Raw genomic sequence first — 23,051 nt, forward strand, 5'->3', positions numbered from 1 at the left:
CAGACACAGGCATACACACCCATGCATAGAAAAATAAACACACACAGTGGTTTTGTTACTTTTGAGGACACAGAACGTTCATTCCTTTGAGGCTCACCACTAACCCTAAAATCAGCTACGATAGGTCACTCTGAGGCCCAGCCAAGACAAAGTCCTCCCAGCCTAAAATACACTAACAAGAACAAAGGGATGTCAAGAGACTGTCCTCAAAAGTATAGTTAAATCCCACTCACACGTGTGTGTGGATGTGCACACACAACCTCTAAATCCTAGTGCTGCAAGACTATAATTTAGCAACATTATATTTGCAGAATAGTAGTTACTCACTTTCTTTAAGCATGACTTTTGTGCATATGCTATATTCCAAATGATGCTTCCTTAAGAAAAATAAGCAAATATGATGCCTAACAACCTTAAAGAGAAAAAAAGAGCAATTTACTTACAGATTTTATTCTGTGCTCAAGATTTGCTGTTTGTCATTGTTAGAGACATGAAAGTGTGATGTACTTTTGTCCATAATATTCATATTTTTAGCAAGCTGGTGACTTAATATTTACATGCATACTGCATAATAATAGAAATGGAAATACCTTTATACATACAGTATAATAAAGTTACAAGCACCTGACGTGTTCTGTAGTACATACTTGAATTGAAGGCCACATATTTCTCAACACATTTTCCTGACATGCCTTAAATCAAGTAGTTAATCATGTTTCTTGGGCAGCAGGTGTGTTTGGCACAGTATATTGACAGATAGAAAAATAACAACCTGTTCAGGATTGCTAGGTTTTAGGACTAAATATGGGACTTCATAGCCAAGATTTTAATTTTTCTTAGTTCAGTCAGTTAAAAAAAAACCCTGAGGCACTCAAACACAACAACGTCCACCGTTAATTGAAATAAAAACCTAGTGCACTTTCAAAAATACATATGTGTATACACTGGCTATTTAAATGCAGTAATTCAAATGGAAAATAGTAGCTGTAGATTTCAGCAAAAAAAAAAAAAGCCTTTAGGATTGCACCCTTACATTAATCAAATTTTCCTTGGTGAATTTGTCCATTTAGAAGGAGAATTACTGCTTGTTAATAAACAAGACACACTTTTGTTTAGCACTTTCTAAGTGATACACAAATCTCTCTTTTTCTTTTCTTTCTGGTATGGGAAGATTTCTCACTTTACCTGCTTATATTATCAGTGAGTAGCTTATTATTTTTTTTATGGGCCTCACTGCATTAATTATTAACATTACTCTGTTTACGTATGTGTTCTGGCAACATGTTTTTGGACATGATACCGATCACTAAAATATTTGTGTAGAATTATTTAAGGTGAAGCAATAAAAGGCAAGAGTGCGATGCAGCATACAGAAATTGAATATAAATCATGGAAATATAATATGTTACTTTATCTTTAGAGCATCTCACTTGTTATATGATCATCAAATTCTGGCATTTTTCCATGTGTCTTTTGCCAAGTTCAACACTTGCTAATTATTTGCTGTATTATCCTCTGGGAAAGTTGAACCAGATAGGTGGTGGGAATTATGGTTGGAAGTTTTTAGAATAAAAAAAAAAGGATCCTGCATGTTAGACACTGATCCATAAAGCTGTTCACTGTTCACATTCCCATTTGAAGAAGGACTTGCATGCACTCGGCCGGGAAGTGGATCTGACACTCTAAAATCGGCTCAGGGATGCTCTTAGTGAATTTTCGCACATTAATGCTTTTAGAGCATCCACAAACATATGCACACACATGCGGGTACACACAGACACTCTTACAAACATACGCACCCCAGACTCACACACAAACTCATCTCTTGCTAATTCCTCTCTTCTCCTCCCTCTTTCGTCTCCTCTCCTCCCTCAACCTCCCTTCACAGGCTGCCAAGCTAAGCCCAGAGCAGTTAAATAATCACTAAGGCTTCCAGCTGGCATAAAATGCTGCAGTTTTTCTGAGAGGAGGGAATATAGCAGGGACAGCAGGACACAACAGCGGCATGCCAATATGTATTGATATTGTGCTGACAAAATGTGTTTGTGCATGTTTGTCTGTGTGTGCACTCAGGAAGAGCGGAGTGGGAATTGTCAGTATGACATACTTCATTTGAAGAGGCCTATTTTATTGGCAGGATGCTTTGATGAAGTTTTCAAGGCTTCCTTGGTCTGTGAAAGAGATCATTCCAACAGCACAAGCGGGCACTAAGGATCTAACTGTGTGGAAAAAGAGAAAACAAACTAAAACCCCTCACTTTACTTCGATCTGTTTTGTGTGTGTGTGTGTGTGTTTATGTGTGTGTGTGTGTGTGTGTGTGTGTGTGTGTATGTGTGTGAAAAATTATGTTTTCCTGTGCTTGTTTGTTGCTATGACTATTTGTCCCTGTGTGTCTTCACGGGGGGAAAAAAAGAAAATAGTGAACTTGAACTCTCAAAAATCATATCTTCAACCTGATGCAATAATTTGCAATTCTTATTTGCGCTCCCACATTCCCTTAACGTAGGGTCAGTTTTTAAAAAAAACTTTTGGTTTTTTGTTTATTAGACCGCTCTGCAATGCGGCAAAATGCAATTGTGATTCGAAATGCTGATTGGGAGTACAGAAAGACCTGTGAAAAAAATAACAATTTAGCTGAAGTATTTATTCCAATTTCACAACGCTGGCTTTCAAAGCTGGATGGTTAGGTTATTTTCTACAACAGTAAACCGGCTTTTGGGGCTTAATACCTACAGTATCTGCCACTGAAAGCAACTAAAGCAACTAAAGCTTAAAGCCATGCTGTTAAGTTTGGACACAGACAAACACACACATGGGTACACACATGCACACACACACTGAAATATTATATTTGAGCATTCCTTCCAGCTCAACATAGTTGCAGGTACCTAAATGCAATATTGGCCCATGGGTGATATCTGTAAATACGAACACTTCAAAGGAGCTCATGGCCACTGGGTTCCCTACACACACATTCACCTGGACACACTCCCATCTTGAGTTTAATCCATGTATTTTTAAAGTTGACTTGCCATCATATTTTGGGGTATAGGTAATGTGTGAGTAACTTTATCCCACTTGAAACAGCCAGAAAAACCCAAAGGTCTCAGAGAATCTTTAAAGAGTTTCTCCTCACTCCAGCCCTGATTTATGCTACTTACTTAGCAAAGACAGAAGGTAGTAAGTAAATCAATCATACATCCACTCAACCATTTAGGATGTCAGTTGGTCTGCCAGTCAATCATTCTCTCTGTCATATTCCCCTTTCTTTCTCTCTCCTGGTCCCTCTTTCTCCATATTTCTTTTTCTTTCACTAACCCCATACAAATGCTTACACACCCCCACCCACACACACACACAGAGCTCAAAGACACGCACACACAGACGGGGTGTAACAAGCAGCGGGGATTTTTGATGGCAGCTATTTTTAGCAGGTTGTATCTCGGTGGGTTTGGTAATTTTCTCTCCTCAGTAACAGTTACCATGCAGAGACTGTTGTTATGAGGAGCGGTCCGAGACGGCCAATCATCTGCCTCCCTGCATGATGGATGGGCAGACGAGGCATTTGGCACATTGGCAAGGGAGAGAGAGGGGGGAGAGAACAGCCATGACTGTTGAGTTTGGTTATCCATTAGAATACCTGTGCACACACAAAAGCACATACTGTAACCTACACATTATCTAATTACGGGACCTTTATGGATATAATGCACAAATATCCTTCGGTTTCCATGCAGACTTATACTGTAATGGGCACGTAAGGCGGCAGCATCTGTGGATGATTCATAAATTATATCAGCAGACATCTCAGATTTCACAGTATTGAAACAGAGTAATGAAATGATTTCAAAGCTGTGTTTGCGATTTCACACTTCTATCATCATGTTCGGTCTTTATTGATTTCTAATAAAGAAGACCGCATTTGTATAGCAGCTTTTTCTTTGGCTTTGAAGAAACAGTAGTAGTTCAGATATTTAGCAAAATGCAAACAAAACAAAGCAGTCAGCTACATCCGAGCACTACCTGTGATGCTGACTGCATTAATGTTTGAAGCTGACTCTGCAAAATTCAGAAATTGTATAGGAGTGCCAGCAACCAAATGAGCAATATTAATAATAAGAGCAAAAGCAAAACAGAAGAAAATGGCTTATCATTTACTCGCAGGTTTTTAAAGCATTTTCCTTTAAATTATTCTCTTAAAAGAGCAGAATATTGGTATATTTTCAGATACACTAGTTAGTCACTCTGATAAGCAATTTCTGCACAACCCTGCTCAGTGTTTGCTATCAGAGGTTTTTGCTGAGACAGCTTTACTCAGCTAATGTTAGTCGAACAGAAAGTAGTCTGATACTTTCCAGGTACCCTGTCCTTAGCTGCAGCTGTCCACAACAGTATCTTTATATTGTGAATTAGAAACAGACAAAGTAAAATTCTACCAGCAGCTAATTGATACCAGAGTTGTGTTGCACCCCTTCAAAAGAGAGGTTATCTACCAGCTATAGTGATTGCACGTTTTTCTTTTTCTTCTTCTTCTTCTTCTCCAGCCTACCTGTTAACTTTAAATAAATCTGCTGTGGAAAACTTTGCAAGAAATTACCACCACACCACAATAGCCATTTTAACCCACACAGTGCCAGATTAAAAATAAAATAGGCCAAAATCACGTTCCAGCACAATCCCCAAGGAGCACTGATAGATGTACTTAGTTTTGTGGGTGATTTGCAAAAGTTGTGCTAGTTTCTAGTCACAGATGCTGTCAGTGCATTACATTATAACAGCAAACCAAGAGATGATATTCAGTTGCGAGTAACAGGACAGGTGCACTTGCTTGCAGTCTCGATGACAGAGTTATTGTAATGGAAAAAGGCTTCAGTAATTTACAGGCTCTGATGCAGTCTATTTCTATATTCTGTGACTGGTGGTGTTAACAGTGCCACCACACTCTTGCTAGATTTGTTTATTAGAAGAAAAACTCAAAGTGGATTCAACTGCCTTTGTGTAAGTCCACCACAAAAGACTGTCACATGTTAAAAGTACAGCTCATGAGATTGTGGGGAAAACTGTGTGCTGTCCATTGTCCATATAAGAGTTAAAATTCAGTGTAATAATATTTTCTGAAGGAAAAATGTCTTTCTAAAGTTTATTAATGTAACTGAATTGATGAGAACAGGAAAAAAAAAAACAGCACCTTGAAAATATCAACCCAAAAACATCAAAATGAAAAATAGGCCACTTTAAGACTTCCCATGCCTAACGTCAATCTAAGGCCTGATGATGTTGAGAAAAGGGTCCAGTGTCAACGCTGTCACCCCTATTGTTCCTACTTCGTTTGTCAGTCATTTTGCTTTGAAATGACTGACACTGCACATGCTGTGAAAGAAGCCTGCCACAGAAGCCACAATGAAAAGTTCCAAAAGCAAGAAAGTAAAGAGCTGGAAGAAACGTTCTTGCTTCTGGTATTGTGTGACTCCTTTTAGTTGGAGGTTCCAGGTCTCTGTTCACAGTTAGGTGGTTTGGTAATCGGTGCGTTTTTATTGCATCATGATCTAGCATTCCAAATTAATTTACATGAGTGGACAATTGTCTCACCTAGCAATGTGTCTAGGAAGGTTCTCAGTCATCCAGGTCATCATAGTCTAAGGAGCTTGGAAAGAAAAGCGTCTGGACTTTTTAAGTTGCTTGTAACTTAAAGAAGTCCAGCTCCTTAAACCTCATTTAGCAAGAAAATTCATATACAAGGGGGTCAGTAGCAAAAATCTCACCTCCTACATGCATTCTTTTCACTGCCTATCTTAATAAATACTGAAAGTTTGTTTTTTTAAATGCCAGTTTGCCCTGGCCCAATTGTGAAGGAGGACTGCATACTGATAAAGGAAAACGAAGGAAAAGTAAAAATATAAACAGTAGTAGTGTTACGAAGCATAAGCTAGAAGATTAATGAAATGCATTGAATTTACCCTCCCAAGAAAAGGGTGAAAAGTTTGATGTATATAATACTGAATGTGTACAGCATTTTTTTCTTTCTCGCTTTTCTCGCCAAAATTGGCAGCGGTATATAAATAAAACAGTGATAGAAAACCTTGTTCTCCCTCTAGTAAATGCAAATAAATCTTAGATTTTAAGGTTTTAAGTGTTGTTAAGAGTGGCTGTTTTTATCCCTGTCGCTCTGCTCCCTGGAACTTGGAAGAGCTGTGAAGCACATTATTTGCTGAGTGTATCATTTGATTATATGTGACTGACACATGTCAGCAGAAACATATCTTTATAATAACTGAAGGGAGCATGTCCATGATAGAACTCTATGCTAACTACCTCAAGCCCTAGTGATTCCTCAGTGTGATGGTTTACACATTTGCCTAATGAGCATAAACTCTAGTTCAAAATCCTGGACGGAGACACAAATGGTGTTCTGCTGGGAAAGACATCCAGTTGTAAAAGTCTACCAAACCAAATAATGTGGGGTGACAAGGGAGAAGCAGAAAGCAGCATTTTGTATCTCAAATGTTCAACATGTCACGTAGTTTGGTTTTAAGACTTGCGTTAATGTCTGAATACATTTTATGCAATCAAACCAGAAGCAGGTACAAGAAGTGATGTTGCAACAATTCCCTGAGCAAAACTGCTATTTACCACAGAACAATAGTTGTTGCTGATTTTTTTCCTCTCTCTATCTCTCCCCAGGACACTCAAATGAATTTGCAGAGCCAGGTATGGTAAGCTTTTGATCTACTGGTGGAAATGGAGCATGAAGTAATAAAGAAAGAAATAGAGAATTTGAGCAGGCCAGGAAAAGCTGGTCATTTTCGGGCAAAAAATAAATATTTGAAGTTTCTTTTTTTCTTTTTTTTTAACGGTAGGTTTAACAGAGGATAGATTGTGATTTCTCTGCTATTGTGACGATAGGAAATGTGGGCAAAAGAAGTTCAGGGCACAGGGCATGGGGAACAAAAGAAATGATGAGTCGAAGCAAGCCAAAAAGGAGAAAGCCATTATAGAACTCATGCTGTTTTGGGTTGTTGTTTTTTTTTGTTACAACTTCTTGTCAAACTGCTAAAATTTTAACAGTGCCTTAAATAAATAAGTATAACAACATTGTAGATGCTATGCAGGTGACACTTGATTTATCTTTTCTAGAGCTCTTTCCAGCAGACACTGACTAGATGTCAGCAGCGTCCTTGTGATGTTACTTTGGCTCTGGCTTTTCTGGTCTGGTCATTGTTTGTCTGCCTTCCTAATAGACTCTTGGTGTGTTGCTCATCAGCTGAAGGTCAGAGTACCTGAAGCCAGTGCTCCACGGCTATAGTTCCAAGCTTCACCAGACATTTTGTTCCTTCCTGTACCATTAAACAGTGCTCACATTACTTTAAGGCCCCCACAAAGCCTAATATAGCTGATTATACTGACATTATTTCTTGGTTTGTTTTATTTAGAATGCTAACATAACAGTGTTTGACACCACATATACGCAGGAAAAAATATTGCAGAAAGCGTTTTTGTTTTTGTTTTTTGTGCGTGTGTATCTATATGTGTGTAAGACAAGCTTAAAAGAAGTGAGCCCTGACTCAGAGTCAGAAGCAATCATGTCCTGTAACTATATCTGCCATTTACTGGGTTATAGAGTTACGAGAAAACACAAGCGCGTCTATACCTTTGCCTCCAAACAAATGAAAAATGAAGGTGATTCTTGAAGGACAGTAGGACTGAATAGGTTAAAATTGCTTTTGGAAAGCTCCAGGGCAGTTAGGCTTGTGCTATCAAGGGTTTTTCATTGTATCTGAGAGAAAAGAAAATAGGACTAAATAATCAAAATGGGCAGAATGCTCTGTTTTATTTTACAGTTTTATTTGTAATGTATCCTTATATAGTCAGTCACTCAACCAATGACACGTCAGCAACAAAATGTGTTGAAAATACTATGGCCTGAAGCTTTAAAATGGAATGGATTGATTGGAAAATGTAAGTGGAGATGTATTTAAGATAGTAAGAGAGGAATTAAAACATTTCCGGTTAATTTCCAGTTGGAACATTGGGGATAACTGAAGTTATTGCTGATAAATATACAAAGAAAATGGTGTTGTACTTTTTGCGACCGGGCACCTGTGTCAGGTACCCTGCTGGGATAAATAAGCTGGCCTGTATACATATATATATATATCACTTGGAAATGGTGGCCCTGATGAAATGGGCTGGCCTTCTTAGAGTCTTTGAGGGCCATCAGTTGTGTTGTGCAAGGATGACATAGTAAACAGGCTTATTCAGCACTGGAGTATTACGTCTGGCTGTCCAAGTACATATCTGACTTTGCGTTTATTTATGGCCACATGCAAAAACCATGAAATGACGAGTGAATCAACTAAAGAAACCACAGTGAAGTAAGAAATCCTGCGGCTGAAGACGATGTTTATTAATAAGATTATCATAATAATAAATTAACAATTAACTGCTCTTTAGATTAGAGCGTGCATCAATGCTTCTCAGAGTTCAAGTAGTCAACACATTTTAGAATTGAGTGTTAAAAGAATACTGTGACTCTTCATGGTCAAATGGCCAGGAAGAAAGCACTTCAGTGGGAAACCAATAATAGAAGGGAACTTCTTGGGTAAAGAAACACATTTGACTAACAAATCGGTAGCGTACTTTAACAGTTTTTCTTCTAACTGGCATGTCTTGATGAGGTGCAGACTTATATCTAGCATTGCTTGGAATGTATGTATAACTTGCTGACATTCTGAAGCTCGTGTGTAAAGTGGAAATCAGCAACTAAGGCAACATAGACAGTTGCCAGTTAATAGCCAGAAATCTTTTTGGTAAGTGCAGTGAGTTTCTTTTTGAATTTAACTCCCTTTGAGAGCCTGAAAACTTTGAGTTTGAACTTTTACTGCTTGAAAACTAAATTTTCAATTCTTTGTTTGTGAGGGAATATAAAATAAGACCAGGGTACTTCGATTACAGTAGTCTCTAGTGTAGGTGGGCAACAGCTGCTAAAACCGCACCCCATACACTACAATCAGCTGCACCTATCCCAACCCTTTAAATATACCCTCCCCACAAACAATGGAATTGCAAAAATAAGTAATAATAATAAAAATGCTAAATAAGCATTTTCCAGTTCAAAATATTATTGTTTTATGCCAAAATGACACAAATATGATTGATATTAAATTGACAGCATATCTTCCACTCACTCTCAGATTTTACTTATTTATTATTTACTTATACTTATTTACTTATTAAGTGTTTTGAATAAATGTTAATATATGTGTTAATATTAAAATATGTATTTTTCTTTTGTTTTTGATATTTTGTCCTTGTGGTTGATCACATATTAGATTGTTTGTATATATCACAATAAAAGTCTGAATATACTGAATGAACCCTGAATATATAGAATGAAAGTCTGAGTATACTGAAAGAAAACTAATGTTACAGAGGCCCTAGCACCCTCTTGTATTTTAGATGTGTAACATTATATTATGTGACAAGAAGTAGAACTATGAATAACTCAGCAGGGAAGCACCATTTCTAAGTAATGAATACATAGTTCGGAATGGAAAATGCTTGTACTGTATAAACGAATACTAGTAAAAGGGTTCAGTACTGTACTACAGATAACAAAATTTAGGAACTATTTCATAATAGAAGATTCTATGTACTGAAGCTTTTGCTGGCCTTTAGCAGTGCTGTAAGATGAACATGTGGAATGAAATTTGAAATTCCTTTCCATTGTACAGGGTGGGCCAAAAAAAAATGCCCCCCAAGGTCTCTCGATCTGACCCCCTTAGACTTTTATCTTTGGGGTCATCTGAAGGCAATTGTCTATGGTGTGAAGATACGAGATGTGCAGCACCTGAAACTACGGATACTGGATGCCTGTGCTGGCATTTCTCCTGCGGTGTTGCTATCAGTGTGTGAAGAGTGGGAGAGGAGGGTTGCATTGACAATCCAACACAATGGGCAGCACATTGAACACATTTTATAAGTGGTCAGAAACTTGTAAATAACTCGTGAAAGAATAAAGTTACGTTGAAACCAAGCACACCATTGTTTTTCTTGTGACATTACCAATAAGTTTGATGTGTCACATGGCCCTCTTCCTATTGAAAAAACAAAAGTTGTATCCAAGATGGACGACTTCTAAATGGCCACCATGGTCACCACCCATCTTTAGGAGTTTGCCCCCTCACATATACTAATGTGCCACAAACAGGACTTTAATATCACCAACCATTCCCATTTTATTACGGTGTATCCATATAAATGGGCCACCCTGTATAATGTCGTTTTATTGCTAACAGGTAAGCAGTAAGTAAAGACAAAGTATAAAGCTAATACAAATTAAATTAACCCACTGACTGCAAAACATAAAAGTCCAAATAGGAACAGTTTATTTGTTCTGGGGTCTGTGTATTGCAGCTAATATTTCCAGTGCCATTACCACTGCTAAAGGTTAGCTAAGCGTTCCATACATTTGGTCTTTGACTGAATATACTGATTTACTCACTAAATTTCATCACCAGTAGTACAGTACTGCACCCTATTACTAGTATTAGTTTGGACAGTGCATGCATTTTTCATTACTGAGGAATGCTACTTCAGTGCTGAGTATTTTGCACTGCTACTTGTTGTACTGTCTTTATTACCCATCTAAAACAGAAGATGACACCAAAGCTTCTGTAACATCATTTTTCATTCGGTATATTCAGACTTTCATTCACTATAGTCATAGTTAATTTAATATATTTTTCATATATATATATTTGAGGTTCATTCCATATAGTCATGTTTCACCTCCTAATATTGCAGTAGTCATACCACCTACTGTGTAATACATTTATTCTCCAGGGTCTGGGAAAGCACTAATGAAGTATTACAGACCTTTACATGTATTCTTAGATCGGAAAGTTACTCCATAACTACCTGTTACCATTAGTTTCATATTCATATAATGTTGCAGTTAATGAGTACTCTTCCAACTGCCTGATTTGCTCCAGTCTGCATGCCAACTATCCCTGGCAAAATACTAACCCCAAGTGCTGTCTGATGCATCCATAGTATGCAAATGTGAGAATGATAGTTAGAAGCACTTCCATAGAAAGAGGATAGAAATGGGTGAATAAGGCAAGTTGTGTGAAGCGTTTTTACTTCAACAGCTTAGTTGAAGTAAAAACATGCTATATAAGAACCATTCTGTTTACCATTTCATTGCAGTTGTACAAAGAAGAACATACAGTAACATTTATTTGTGTAAACTTTATGTTTTCAGTGCTGATTTTCCTGAGGTAGGGAAAAATGTACCAAATAGAAATAATTAGGACTTACAACAACATAATTGGACTCAGTATTAATAATCCTCAATGCAAGTTTCAGTATACAACAAATTGTTGTATTATGACAAAGATAATAATTATATCAAATTCATTACTGCTTAATAAATGTTTTTGTGGCAGTAGATTCAGCCACCAAACATGCAGTGTATATATACACATACACACAACTCATCACTATAGCTATTCCAATTGCTTGTTATCACTGAAGACACACACTTCAGGTGAGCCGGTCTGTCTTGCCTGCACTTTCTCTCTCAGGAGTTCAGGTATAACAACACATTTCCAAACCTGACATTTAATCCACGCAAACAAATCACCGTGGAGATCCCCCATCTATCCATAAGCTGAAATGTATTTATGGTCACAACCACACACTGGCACACACACGCACACACATAGTACATGCACACAGTCATAGTAATATTACAGAGCACCTCTCTCAGAACCCATCCAGACTGTCAAGGGAATATGCTTATTTGTGATTTTATTGGAGAAAACGGTGTCCTCCATTTCCATTATTGGCGCCATCTCACAGCCCACTAGGGGATCTGGGATAGATGTACCTGTATGTGTGTCGGGTAGGTTATGTGTGTCTATGTTATAGTTAGGCAGGGGTAAGATATTGCTATCTGTGTTGAATTTAGGGCAATTGATTTGCACAACAAACTGGGTGAATGTCAGTGTTATTTGGGTGTGCTTCATGGAGCTAAGCATTATGTTAGCATTTGTTGTGTTTGTGCATATCTGTTGGTTTTTGGGTGACGTGGGGGCAGGAATTGGACAAAGTGAGACAGACTAAGGTAGAAAGACCAAGAGAGAGAGACAGAAAAAGAGAGAGAGGGTGTCGGCACTCCAAAAGAAAAAAAAATGGCAGTTTTCTGACAAGCTAAGCTGACTTAAAATGCTTACCAAGGGCCATATTGAATAAAGATGATGGGTTTAGCTAGGTGGAGGAGGAGGTAGGGGGCTGAACTGGAGGCTATGTGGGAAAAGGGTTACACTAGGGACAAGGAGAAAATAGTGGTGTATACAAAAACAGACATTCTTGAAGTCAGTTAATAATATTAGAAATGCAAGTAGACCTCATGATACTTAATTTAAGTTTGTTTACACTGAAGGAGATTCCACAGTCTGTAAGTAGATCATCTGAGAGCTATTATTATCACCATTTAATTGAAGTCAGTTTTTAATTCACCTACTTATTCCTTTGTCATTCTTTATTATAAGCACGAGGAATACTGCAGAAAGAGAGGTTGAGAGCAAAAAAGGATTTAGAAAGTTGTGTCCTCAGCAGGCTGCACTGACACTAATGACTTCTGACCATCTACTGGACAAACAGACAGATTTTCAATCCTCTGTGTTCCCCTCCTCCATCTCTTCTCCCCCCCATTGTCTTGAGGGCACACTATTATTTGGGTGGAATTAGCTTTTACCACCATCTTCCTCTATTTGCTTCCTCTCGTCTCTTCTGTTATCTGTTTTTCACTTTTTTTCCATTTCCTTCTACCTTGTTTTCCTCTCTTTTTTTCATTTTTCCTTCCTCTCATCTTTGCACTCTTTCCTCGTTTTGTGCCTTTCATTTATTTTTCTCACGGTCCTCCTCTCCTTTATTAGTTTATTTTTGCCTTTGCCTTTTCTTTCCTCTCAGTTTTCATTTACTATGCCCTCTTTTTGTTTTCTTTCCTTTTCTCTTGTTACTAAATTTACCTACTTTACCAATTTTCTTCTGTCCCTTGTGTCTCTTCCTGCCGTCTTTCAGATTTTTCTCATCTGCCTGTTTTTGTTTATTGCTTGTTCTCACGGTTTCTCCTTTAATTTCCTTTCCCATTTCTTCTCTACTCTATTCTCCTTGTTTTTCTGTTTTTGTTTTTTATATTACTTTCCATTTTCCCCATTTCCTCAGTTACTCTGAACTCTTACTTTCTAATTTTGCTGCTTTATCTGCCCCATTCTTGTTTTCTTTTCTCCTTTGATTACATTTAATTTCTCGTATTTTTCTTTTCCTCCCCCTTTCTACTTGTTGTCTTTTTTTTGTCTGTTCTTTGCCGTTTGTACTTTTCTTTAATTGCCATTCTTCTAATTTTCTCTCCTATTTTTTGTCTTATGAATCCCCCCCCCCCCCCCACACACACACACATCCCCATTCAACCCCCATCTTCCTCCTTTTCCTCCCTCTTTACCCCAGTCTTGCTTCTCAGTGTGTCCAGAGGGCGTCAGCCGGCAGCAGTTACTCCCGTCTGTCCTGCTGACCACCAGGCCATGCCACGGCGCAGACACTGATCTGATGTGACAGCTCTCTCATTATTTAAAGTCAGAGCCAGTCTGTGCGTTTGCCTGTGTGTGTGTGGGTATGCACACATGCACGTGAAAGTGTGTGAATGTGTATTTGAGGGTTGACTGGGCAATAGGATGTGAGTGTATTAGTGCCTTTCTTATTGTCTATGTATGTCTTTGCTCCTCTTTTCCAAGGGCCAATGAGGACAGAAGAGAAGAGGGCTAATGAAGTGAGTGTTTGATTGGAAAGCAGAGAACCATATCAATGTTAAACGGGATGTAAGAGAGGGTGACACTGATGGTCTCGTTTGGCCAAAAAAAAGTCCTTTCTTCATTGAAACGAATTGCAGGCAAGAAGAAGAAAACAAGCAAAAAAATAAATAAAAAAAACACCTTAAATCATCATCAGTCTGCCTTTTCTGCACTGCTCTCTCTCGCTCACACCCTCTCTCTGGTTAAGTCTTAATGCAGCCACGGCCCTCATCTTCAAACATCGTGGCCAGGTGAGTAATACAGTGTGCATCTCGACTGCATGTTGTTAAGTCACTAAATAGTACACAGGAGGCTAAACCATCAACAATCATCTTAACAGAGTAACCTAGCAACACCGATTCATCATATAAACACTGTTGTTTGGCAACCACTGAAAAATTGAAAACTTGCCAAATGGGAGATTTAAACGTGCCTTGTCTTACTTCTTGTGAATAGCCCAAAATGAGAGCAGCACAAGTGTCCACTTTGTAAAGTACATGCTAAATGGGCACTTAACGTGCCAAAAGACTGAAGTGGGCTGAGCTAGGACCACAGACACACACATATATATAACCACTCTCTCTCTCTAGCTTTTTCTATCCATCCTGTCATTTTCTCCTACACTCATATATTCTCACTGTCAGCTCAAACAGGGAGCATTTGACTTTTGACTTCTATTTGGCCGTCGACCACCAAGTCCAATCTAATCTAATAAATATTGTCCACATGCACAAACAACCCTACATGTGCGCACATGCACATGCACACACGCTCTCGCGCACGCACGCGCGCACACACACACACACGTTTAGAATAGAAGCACCGGCTTGAATTACTTCAGATCTGTAGCTCTCTCAGATGCCCAGGGCCAGAAACCTAACTTCAAGTGACCCTGAGTCAGCTTAAGAAAACTGAGGAGAACAGGTGGAAAAATGGTGTGAGGAAAAAAGATGAAATGAAGAGAGCAAGAATCAAATTGCTGAGGCCAACATGTACCTGTCAGTTACAGCATGTCAAGAAGGCGCTTTCCTGAACTTCAGGTTTGTGAAACGAGACTAACATATATGCATTTGGACAACAAATTCACTTGTGTTAAATTTAAGCATTCAAACGCATGATTTTTCTCTCACAGGAACATTCTTAGGCTATTCTGTCCCTGTGGATATCATAGAAACTGTATCCACCTGTGGCCTGTGCATGTAATGAGGTTAGAGAAAGCACAAGCTTCTCCTAGGGCTCTAATACCTGTGTTGATCTTTGCTGGAGTGTGTGCATGTTAGCTAGAATCACTGCGTGTGCATTCATGTGGTCGTGTATGTGTGGGTGCATACCCCTCTCCAGGCTGTAATACACGGTGGACTATTTCAGACCATGCCCTTGTGTCTGTCTCCATTCATATTGGCTGCTGGCTACCTGAGGGCTGCTGGAGCCCTCTGACAGATATTAAAGGAAGGAAGTCCGCCAGCAGCAGTACTATATGAGGAAACACAATTGGAGGCCTGACTTTATTGTCTTAAAGGTGCAGTTCAAGTAAAAGTAAAGTCAAGAGTCAGACTGGAAACATGATTAAATGAAGAAATGGTGGAAGAAAGCATGAGTTTATTGCAGATTTATTGTCTGTTTGTTCAAATGGAAGTGGGAGTGGTCAGAAAAAAACAACAGAAACAACAATCATTTATTGTTATACAAGTCTAGGACAGCTGAAATGAAGGTAGAGAGGTGTGCTGCAAGTGGGGCATGCTACAAATGCAAAAAAAGATTGATGGGAAGAAGTCAAATGAAGACAAGGAGGAAGGCATTACTTTACAGTGGAGTGTTTGTTGCTCTAAATCAAAGAACGATGAAGAATAATAGGACTATATTTCTGTACCAAAGTATCACAGGGGAAACTATAACCACGTTTTTCAGTCATTTGATGTCGGTTGAATATTCCTCAAACATGAAAATAAAACCGACTTCAAAACAGCGTGAAAGTCCTTAATCATCATATTTTTTCCTGATAAGATTTTGTAGGCTGATCTCTTGGCTTAAACCTATGCTTTTGCTTCTTGTTTGCACCACCAGTTATTTACATCTGCAGTTAATTAACAATGTAAACAATGCCATCTATAATATTAGCACTGATGCATACTGTTTGGGTCACATCCTGAGCCACTGGCAACCCTTAGGGAAACGAACCTTTTTGGATGTAAAGAACAAGAGAGCACAAAGGTGGAGTATGTGGGAATCTTGGCTTCGCTTGGTAAACATTATGCTATTCTCATCAGGCGGTAAATTCACGGCTAGGTAACAAGTTAAAAAGGAAAAAGGTTTTGACTTTGCTTCAAAGGTTTGCTTCTTCACATGTGGTGATCATATTCTGTTCTCTACAGGATGGTTTTTTTGCATTTCTCGGCTCTGCCTGTGAATCGGTGTTTTAGCCGTTAAAATTTAGAACACCAGTGTGTGATGTTGGAAAGCATTCATTCTCTTCTCTAGATATCTACAAGTGGTTTCCCAATGACTGTTTTGCAGCAACCCCCATACCTGACATCAGCTTAACCTGCAAATCCTCTTTGGCAGGTTGGCAGGTTGGCACATTGGGTATGTCCAGCATAATTTTCTCTGTGAGTTGGGATATGAAGAGTTCAAATGTGGATGTCATTTCATGAATTCAAGCAGAAAAGCTTTTAGGCCCGTGATCCACTCGGATTGGATGTTACTATGAACGCTGACTGTTTTTTCAGCTTGCCACAGTGAACTCATTTTGATCATTCTTTTATTTTGTTTTTTTGTGTCCTGTCCTTAATCCCCCCCCCCCCCCCCCAAAAAAAACCAAACAAAAACAAAACAAAAACAAAACAAAAAACCAAACAAAAAAAACACTCATGTCAAATGTAGTTGAGACTGTGGAGGCTCTTCATTCATCTGAATCTATTTCAAAGGAACTGTCACATCTCCAATTTGACTCTCTCTGTGAAATGGCTCTCTTTATCTCTATGAATCTGTCCAGAGCAACTTAAAACTGTTATTGCCTTCTAAATCTTCAATGCTTCATTGTTGAGATTTTCATCTTACAAATAACACAGAAACATCCATCTGATCACACTTTAATCTATCTTTTCAGGATGTGCAGCATTTTTAGAGTATCACTTATTTTCCAGTAGGTGTATTGATCAAATTTATCCAAAGACAGAATGTGAAACCGGGTTTGTATTCATCTACTCAAATAAGAGTCTGGCCTGGTTATAACCCTCCACACACTTGACTCATCAGTATCATCTTCCATCGCTTGTGTTCAACCTGTCGACATGAACTCAGAGGCAGCAGAGGTAGAACTTTAAATGGAATCAATCAATAACTGTCTCTAGATCAAAATGACCCAAGAAAGGACCTTTTGATATAAACTCTGCACTGAAATCGGGTGCACATATAGTGACTGTTAAAGACTAAGAATGAAGTCACTAAAGGATATAAATGTCCATCCATTCCATCCATTCACTTCCGCTTATCCTTTTCAGGGTCGCGGGGGGCGCTGGAGCCTATCCCAGCTGTCATAGGGCGAGAGGCGGGGTACACCCTGGACAGGTCGCCAGTCTGTCGCAGGGCCAACACACAGGGACAGACAACCATTCGCACTCACATTCATTCGCACATTCACACCTAGTGACAATTTGGATTATCCAATTAACTCATCCCCACAAGCTGCATGTCTTTGGACGGTGGGAGGAAGCCGGAGTACCCGGAGGGAACCCACACAAACACGGGGAGAACATGCAAACTCCACACAGAAAGACCCCAGCCTGATGTTGTTATGTTGGAATTGAACTCAGGACCTTCTTGCTGTGCGGCAACAGTGCTAACCACCGTGCCACCGTGCTGCCTAGGATATAAATGTAACTATGTTTTTCTTCATTCTCTAGTGCAGTAGTTCCCAAACTAGTGTACGCGTACCCTCGGGGGTACGCAAGTGGCTGTAGGGAGTACGCGTGGGTCGGACTTGGAGTGGGGATCAAAAATTTTAAAAGTCGAAATTTTCGCTAGTGCAGTTTTATGTGGCTATCAAATACATGACTATATACCACCCTCTGGTGTTCAGCAAAAAGATAGCTCTGACAAAATACATGGGCGTGACTTTCCCAAATGACTGACACCTAACAGTTGAAGTTGCCTCCAAGCATTCAGTTTAGCGCGAAAATGGACAAGTGGTTAACAAGAAAAAAAAAGGCCCTACCACAGAGACACCGGCCACAACAACCAATCAGCTCATGTCTGAAGATGCATTTTCCATTGACCCCACAGGTAATTGTTCAACAACAATGTGTTCGTCAGATTTGGATGCTAGCACGGAGGTATCTGTGGTTACTAGCCAAGTGGCTAGCATAGCTGGAGCAAGTCATGTGGAAAGTGATGAAGTGTCTGATGCAGAGCGTCAAAGTGGGAGAAAGCATGACAGCTCGGACTGTAACACAACCTCGTCAAAGAAGCGCAAATATGATGACAATTATATTTCGCTGGGGTTCACGTATATAAATATTGGTGGATTTTCCCGGCCACAATGTGTTATTTGTGCAAAAATATTGCCTCAGAACTCAATGAAACCTTCACTTTTGCGCAGACATTTAGAGACAAATCATCCCCATTTGAAAAATAAACCAAGAGAATATTTTGAGCGACAGCTAAAATCACTTTCAACAAGTAAAACCTGCATTCAGGTGCCAGATCTTATGAATAAAAACAGACTACAAGCATCTTACATGGTCAGTTACAGAGTGGCTAAAAACAACAAACCCCACACTATTGTGGAGGACCTCATTCTCCCTGCTGCTTTAGATATGGTAAGGACAATGTTGGGGGAAAAGGCAAAAAAGACGATACAGTCCATTCCATCATCAAACAATACTGTCTCACGGCGCATCAATGCAATGTCAGAAAATGTTTTACAGCAGCTACTTCTGCGCATACGCCACAGTGAATTTTATGCAATACAGCTAGATGAGTCCACGGATGTGGCTGGCCTGGCGCATCTCCTCATATATGTGCGCTACATTCATGAAGGAACCATCGAGGAGGACATGCTGTTCTGCAAACCGCTGGAAGAAAGGACAACTGCCGCAGATATTTTTCAAAAGCTGGACACATTCATGAACACACATGGACTTGTGTGGGACAGATGTGTTGGCGCACGGGCCAGGACTGGGAGACACAGAGGTGTGGTTTCGCGTGTGCAAGCAGTCGCGCCAGATGCCTCCTGGGTACACTGCAGCATCCACCGAGAGGTTCTTGCTGCAAAGGGAATACCTGTCCATTTGAAACATGTTTTGGACACGAGTGTAAAAATGGTTAACTTTGTGAAAGCCAGGCCGCTGAACTTCCGCTTATTTGCTGCGTTGTGCAATGAGATGGGCAGCGAGCATGAGACATTATTACTCCATGCAGAGGTTCGCTGGCTATCTAGAGGGAAAGTGCTGACACGTTTCTTTGAGCTGAAGGATGAACTTAAAGTTTTCTTCGGTAACCATCCCTTTGAGCTGTCTGAACATTTGCATTATGAAGAGTACCTTACGTGCCTGGCTTATCTGTGTGATATATTTTCTCGTCTGAATGAGCTCAATCTCGGATTACAAGGCATTTCTGCAACTATATTCAATGTTCAAGATAAAGTTGAGGCCATGATAAAGAAGTTAAACCTTTGGAAGAACTGCATGGATACAAACAACACTGAAGTCTTTCCCGTGCTGCATGATTTTCTGTGCTCTAATGATCTCACACTATCAAAAAGGGTAAAGCGCGAATGTAACGTGCACCTTGAGGAGCTGGCGGTGCAGTTACGCCGATACTTCCCAGAGACGGACGGCTCAAATGATTGGATACGTCACTCGTTCACCGCCGTGCCTACTTCATTATCACCGTCTGACCAGGAGAGCCTAATTGAGATCGCCACAGATGGATCTCTAAAAGTTGAACACGCTCAAAAGACCCTGGCGGATTTTCTGGATAGGACTACGCACTGAACAGCCCGCGTTGGCTAAGCGCGCTGTCAAGACTTTGATGCCTTTTGCCACCACATACTTATGCAAAAGGGGATTTTCTGCTTTAACAAACATGAAAACAAAATACAGAGCAAGACTTTGTGTGGAAAACGATTTAAGACTCAGCCTTTCCCAAATTGAGCCAAACATTGAAGAGCTGTGTGCATCTGCTCAAGCACATCCATCACATTAACCTCTTAAGCCCCAAGCCTAACTGATCTCCTGTCTTTTGCCCCCGTATCAGGGGGCGTTGGGGCTTAAGAGGTTAAATAAAGTTCTGTTTAATGAAAGTTCATATATGGCCTTTATGCTCTCGACAAAATGGTGAATTCTAATAAATCTTTTGATACACTGCTACTATTAAGTAGTAAAGTTCGTTATTAAAATTCTGTCATTACTAAAATATATTAATAAATTCATTTGGTGGGGAGAAATAATCGACTGTGCAGTATTTATTTTTATGCGTGCGGTATTGCAATGGTTTTATAGACACTAATTAAGAGTCGTTCGTAGCAGGGGGTATGCGGCTGAGGGTGACATGTCTCAAGGGGTACGTGGCTGGAAAAAGTTTGGGAAGCACTGCTCTAGTGGAATGCTGTAACCACATCACAGTGTCAGTAGTGGTCAGCAGCTTTGGACAACTCCATCTTTTCATTCCCAATTACTGAAGTTAAAGAAGAATATAATACTGTGCAAAATTCTTGAGCTACCCCTCATTTCTTTATATTTTACAAATGGGAAATAGATACAGTGATTCACTGAAACAGGTACAAATATATGTGAATACAATATAGAAGGCAAAAATCGACATTTCATAAGTCTGCATTTGATATGACAATCTTTATTCTTCAGCATGGGCTGAACTTTCTTAGGTAAGCTTTATTTTAATTTTTCTAAGTAGTTTTCAGTAATAGTGCTCCAAGCTTCTTGAAGGACATTCAACCCTCTTCTTCTGATGTTGGCTGCCTTTTCTTCCATTCTCTGTCAAGATGATCCAACATTGCTTAATTAATGTTGAGGTTCAGGCTCTGAGGAAGTATGCTGGAGAAATACGTAGTCTTAATTCCATCAGTTTTGACAAAGTCCCCAATACCATTGGCTGAAATGCAGCGCTAAAATACGACAGAGGCACTACCATGTTTTACAGGTAGCTGTAGACTCACAACACTCACTGTTCTATGTGTCTCGTGACCTCCTGATAATGATTTGAGCCAAAAAATTCTAATTTAGATTTATGACTCCATAAGAGCTGTTGCCATTGATTTTGAGTCCAATTCTTGTGTAATTTGGTATACCTTAGCCTTTTCTTGAATTTCTTTTCCTTAAGAAGGGCTTTGTGACAGCCAGCCTTCCACTGAGACCATTTCTGATAAGGTTTCAGCAACTGTAAATGGATCGATTCAACAGCCAGATGCATTTCTCAGGTCTTTTGTCAGGCCTTTGCTGAAGTTTTTCTATTTCTTATGGAAATGACATTTAGATACTGTTCATCTCCTGTAGATTGTTTTTGGGCCTGTGACTTCTTTTTGTCCTGCACTTGCCCATTTTCTTGATTTTTGTAAGAACACCCATGAGATCAAGACCACTTTCAAAAAACATAGCAGAAAGTGACCCAAGACTTTTGCACAGTACTACATATATGTATCAAGTCAAGATTAGACATCATACTCCAATAACTCCAGCAGAATGAGAACAACCTGTGGTAAAGGATAATGAAGAAGCTGCCTGGAACACAACTAAATGCAACTAGGGACAGGAGGTTGTGTGTCACATTTTAAAACACCAAAATATACTAGGACAGTAGTATATGGACTTCCTCGAGTAAAATTGTGGCATAAGGCTTTTATCTATTTTGTTCGGACAGATTTCCCTTTTTTTAAATGCATCCAAACAATAGCTTTGTCAAAATGAAACACAAAACAAAGCTGTTAAAATAATCCCCTTGCCTTTCACAAAAGAGGAATTTAAACTTTATAGTGAGAATGTTTTTTAATTAAGTTTGATTTAGTTTCTTTGAAAAGAAAGAAAAATATAAGGTCAAAATGAAACCCTTGGCTTCATGGATGAAAGAAGTCCACTTGTCGTTATTATTAGTCCAGTGTGGGATTCTAAAACTTCAGTAACATAATTATAATATTATTTGCTGCAATTGTGAATAAAAAAGCAAATTTCAGGCATAAAACAGTGAGTCGGTGACACTGGTGTTACTGAACCTTTTCTAAAACATTCTTCTCTGGAACTACAACAAAAATTATGCACATCCTGCTTCCATTGTAGTCATGAAAATAGCAGCTGGCCACCTAGGTCAATGTTCCATGTTTGTTTCAGTTAAGTGTTTATGACAAAAATGACCTACTGTCATGGTCTGGGTGTGTGGCTGTAAAATTCCATTGAAGGTCTGGACCTCCCTGGTATCCACCCATGGGCAGGGCCTACAGCCCCCCTCACCTGAAGCTGATTGAGGCAATCAGGTTGGAGATTTAAGCTGCTTGCTGACACTGCTTCCTTGCCAGTTCGTCAACTACCCTATTTACTCCAGGAAAACTCCATCATACTGAACCACTCATCTTGGAAATCTGGTTAACCCGCCAGCTCTCGGAATCATCTCCTTGCCTCACCTGCCTGCCCTCCTGCCCTTACACCACCTCGGGACCTTCACCACTCAGGACAGCTGCCACACGCCACCTAACCCACCTGGACCGCACCACCTCTCCCTCAACGCTTCCATCTCCCACCTGCACATACTTACCTAATCACCAGCAGCTGCCGTTGCTTTCTTGGACCTGTCCCCTTGCTTGTCCCTCTCCCCTGGCCAAGACCCTCATGCCCCACATATCAAGCCTTAAATCAAGTACTAACGTGAACGTCATTTTGGTGTTAGTTAATAAACCTTTGTTAAACCCTTTACTCCGCCTTCCTGCACGTGGGTTTGATTTTTGGTGCTCAGCCTCCGGTCGTTTTGTGACACCTACTATCCAAAGGCTCTATCTATCTATCTATCTATCTATCTGATAGATCACCAAATCGCATCAATATCACACAGTGCTTTATACTGTAAGGTAAAGAGTCTAGAATAATATAGAGAAAACCGCAACAATCAAGTGACCTCTCATGAGCAAATATTTGGCAACAGGGGAAGGAAAAACTACCTACCTTAACAGGAAGAAACTAGAGGACCAGGCTCAGG

General features: G+C 39.6%; 1 protein-coding gene across 1 annotated transcript; it reads left to right on the top strand.

Annotated features, from left to right (window-relative positions):
• The first annotated feature begins 18,679 nt into the window (after positions 1–18,679).
• LOC148102605 (zinc finger BED domain-containing protein 5-like) lies at positions 18,680–19,846 on the top strand. Its single transcript, XM_087842656.1, has one exon. The coding sequence runs from the start codon at positions 18,680–18,682 to the stop codon at positions 19,844–19,846; it is 1,167 nt and encodes a 388-aa protein (XP_087698782.1).
• Positions 19,847–23,051: the final 3,205 nt, after the last annotated feature.

Source organism: Neolamprologus brichardi, chromosome 6, assembly GCF_056152115.1.
Source record: "Neolamprologus brichardi isolate AB-2024 chromosome 6, ASM5615211v1, whole genome shotgun sequence".
NCBI classification, from domain to species: domain Eukaryota; kingdom Metazoa; phylum Chordata; class Actinopteri; order Cichliformes; family Cichlidae; genus Neolamprologus; species Neolamprologus brichardi.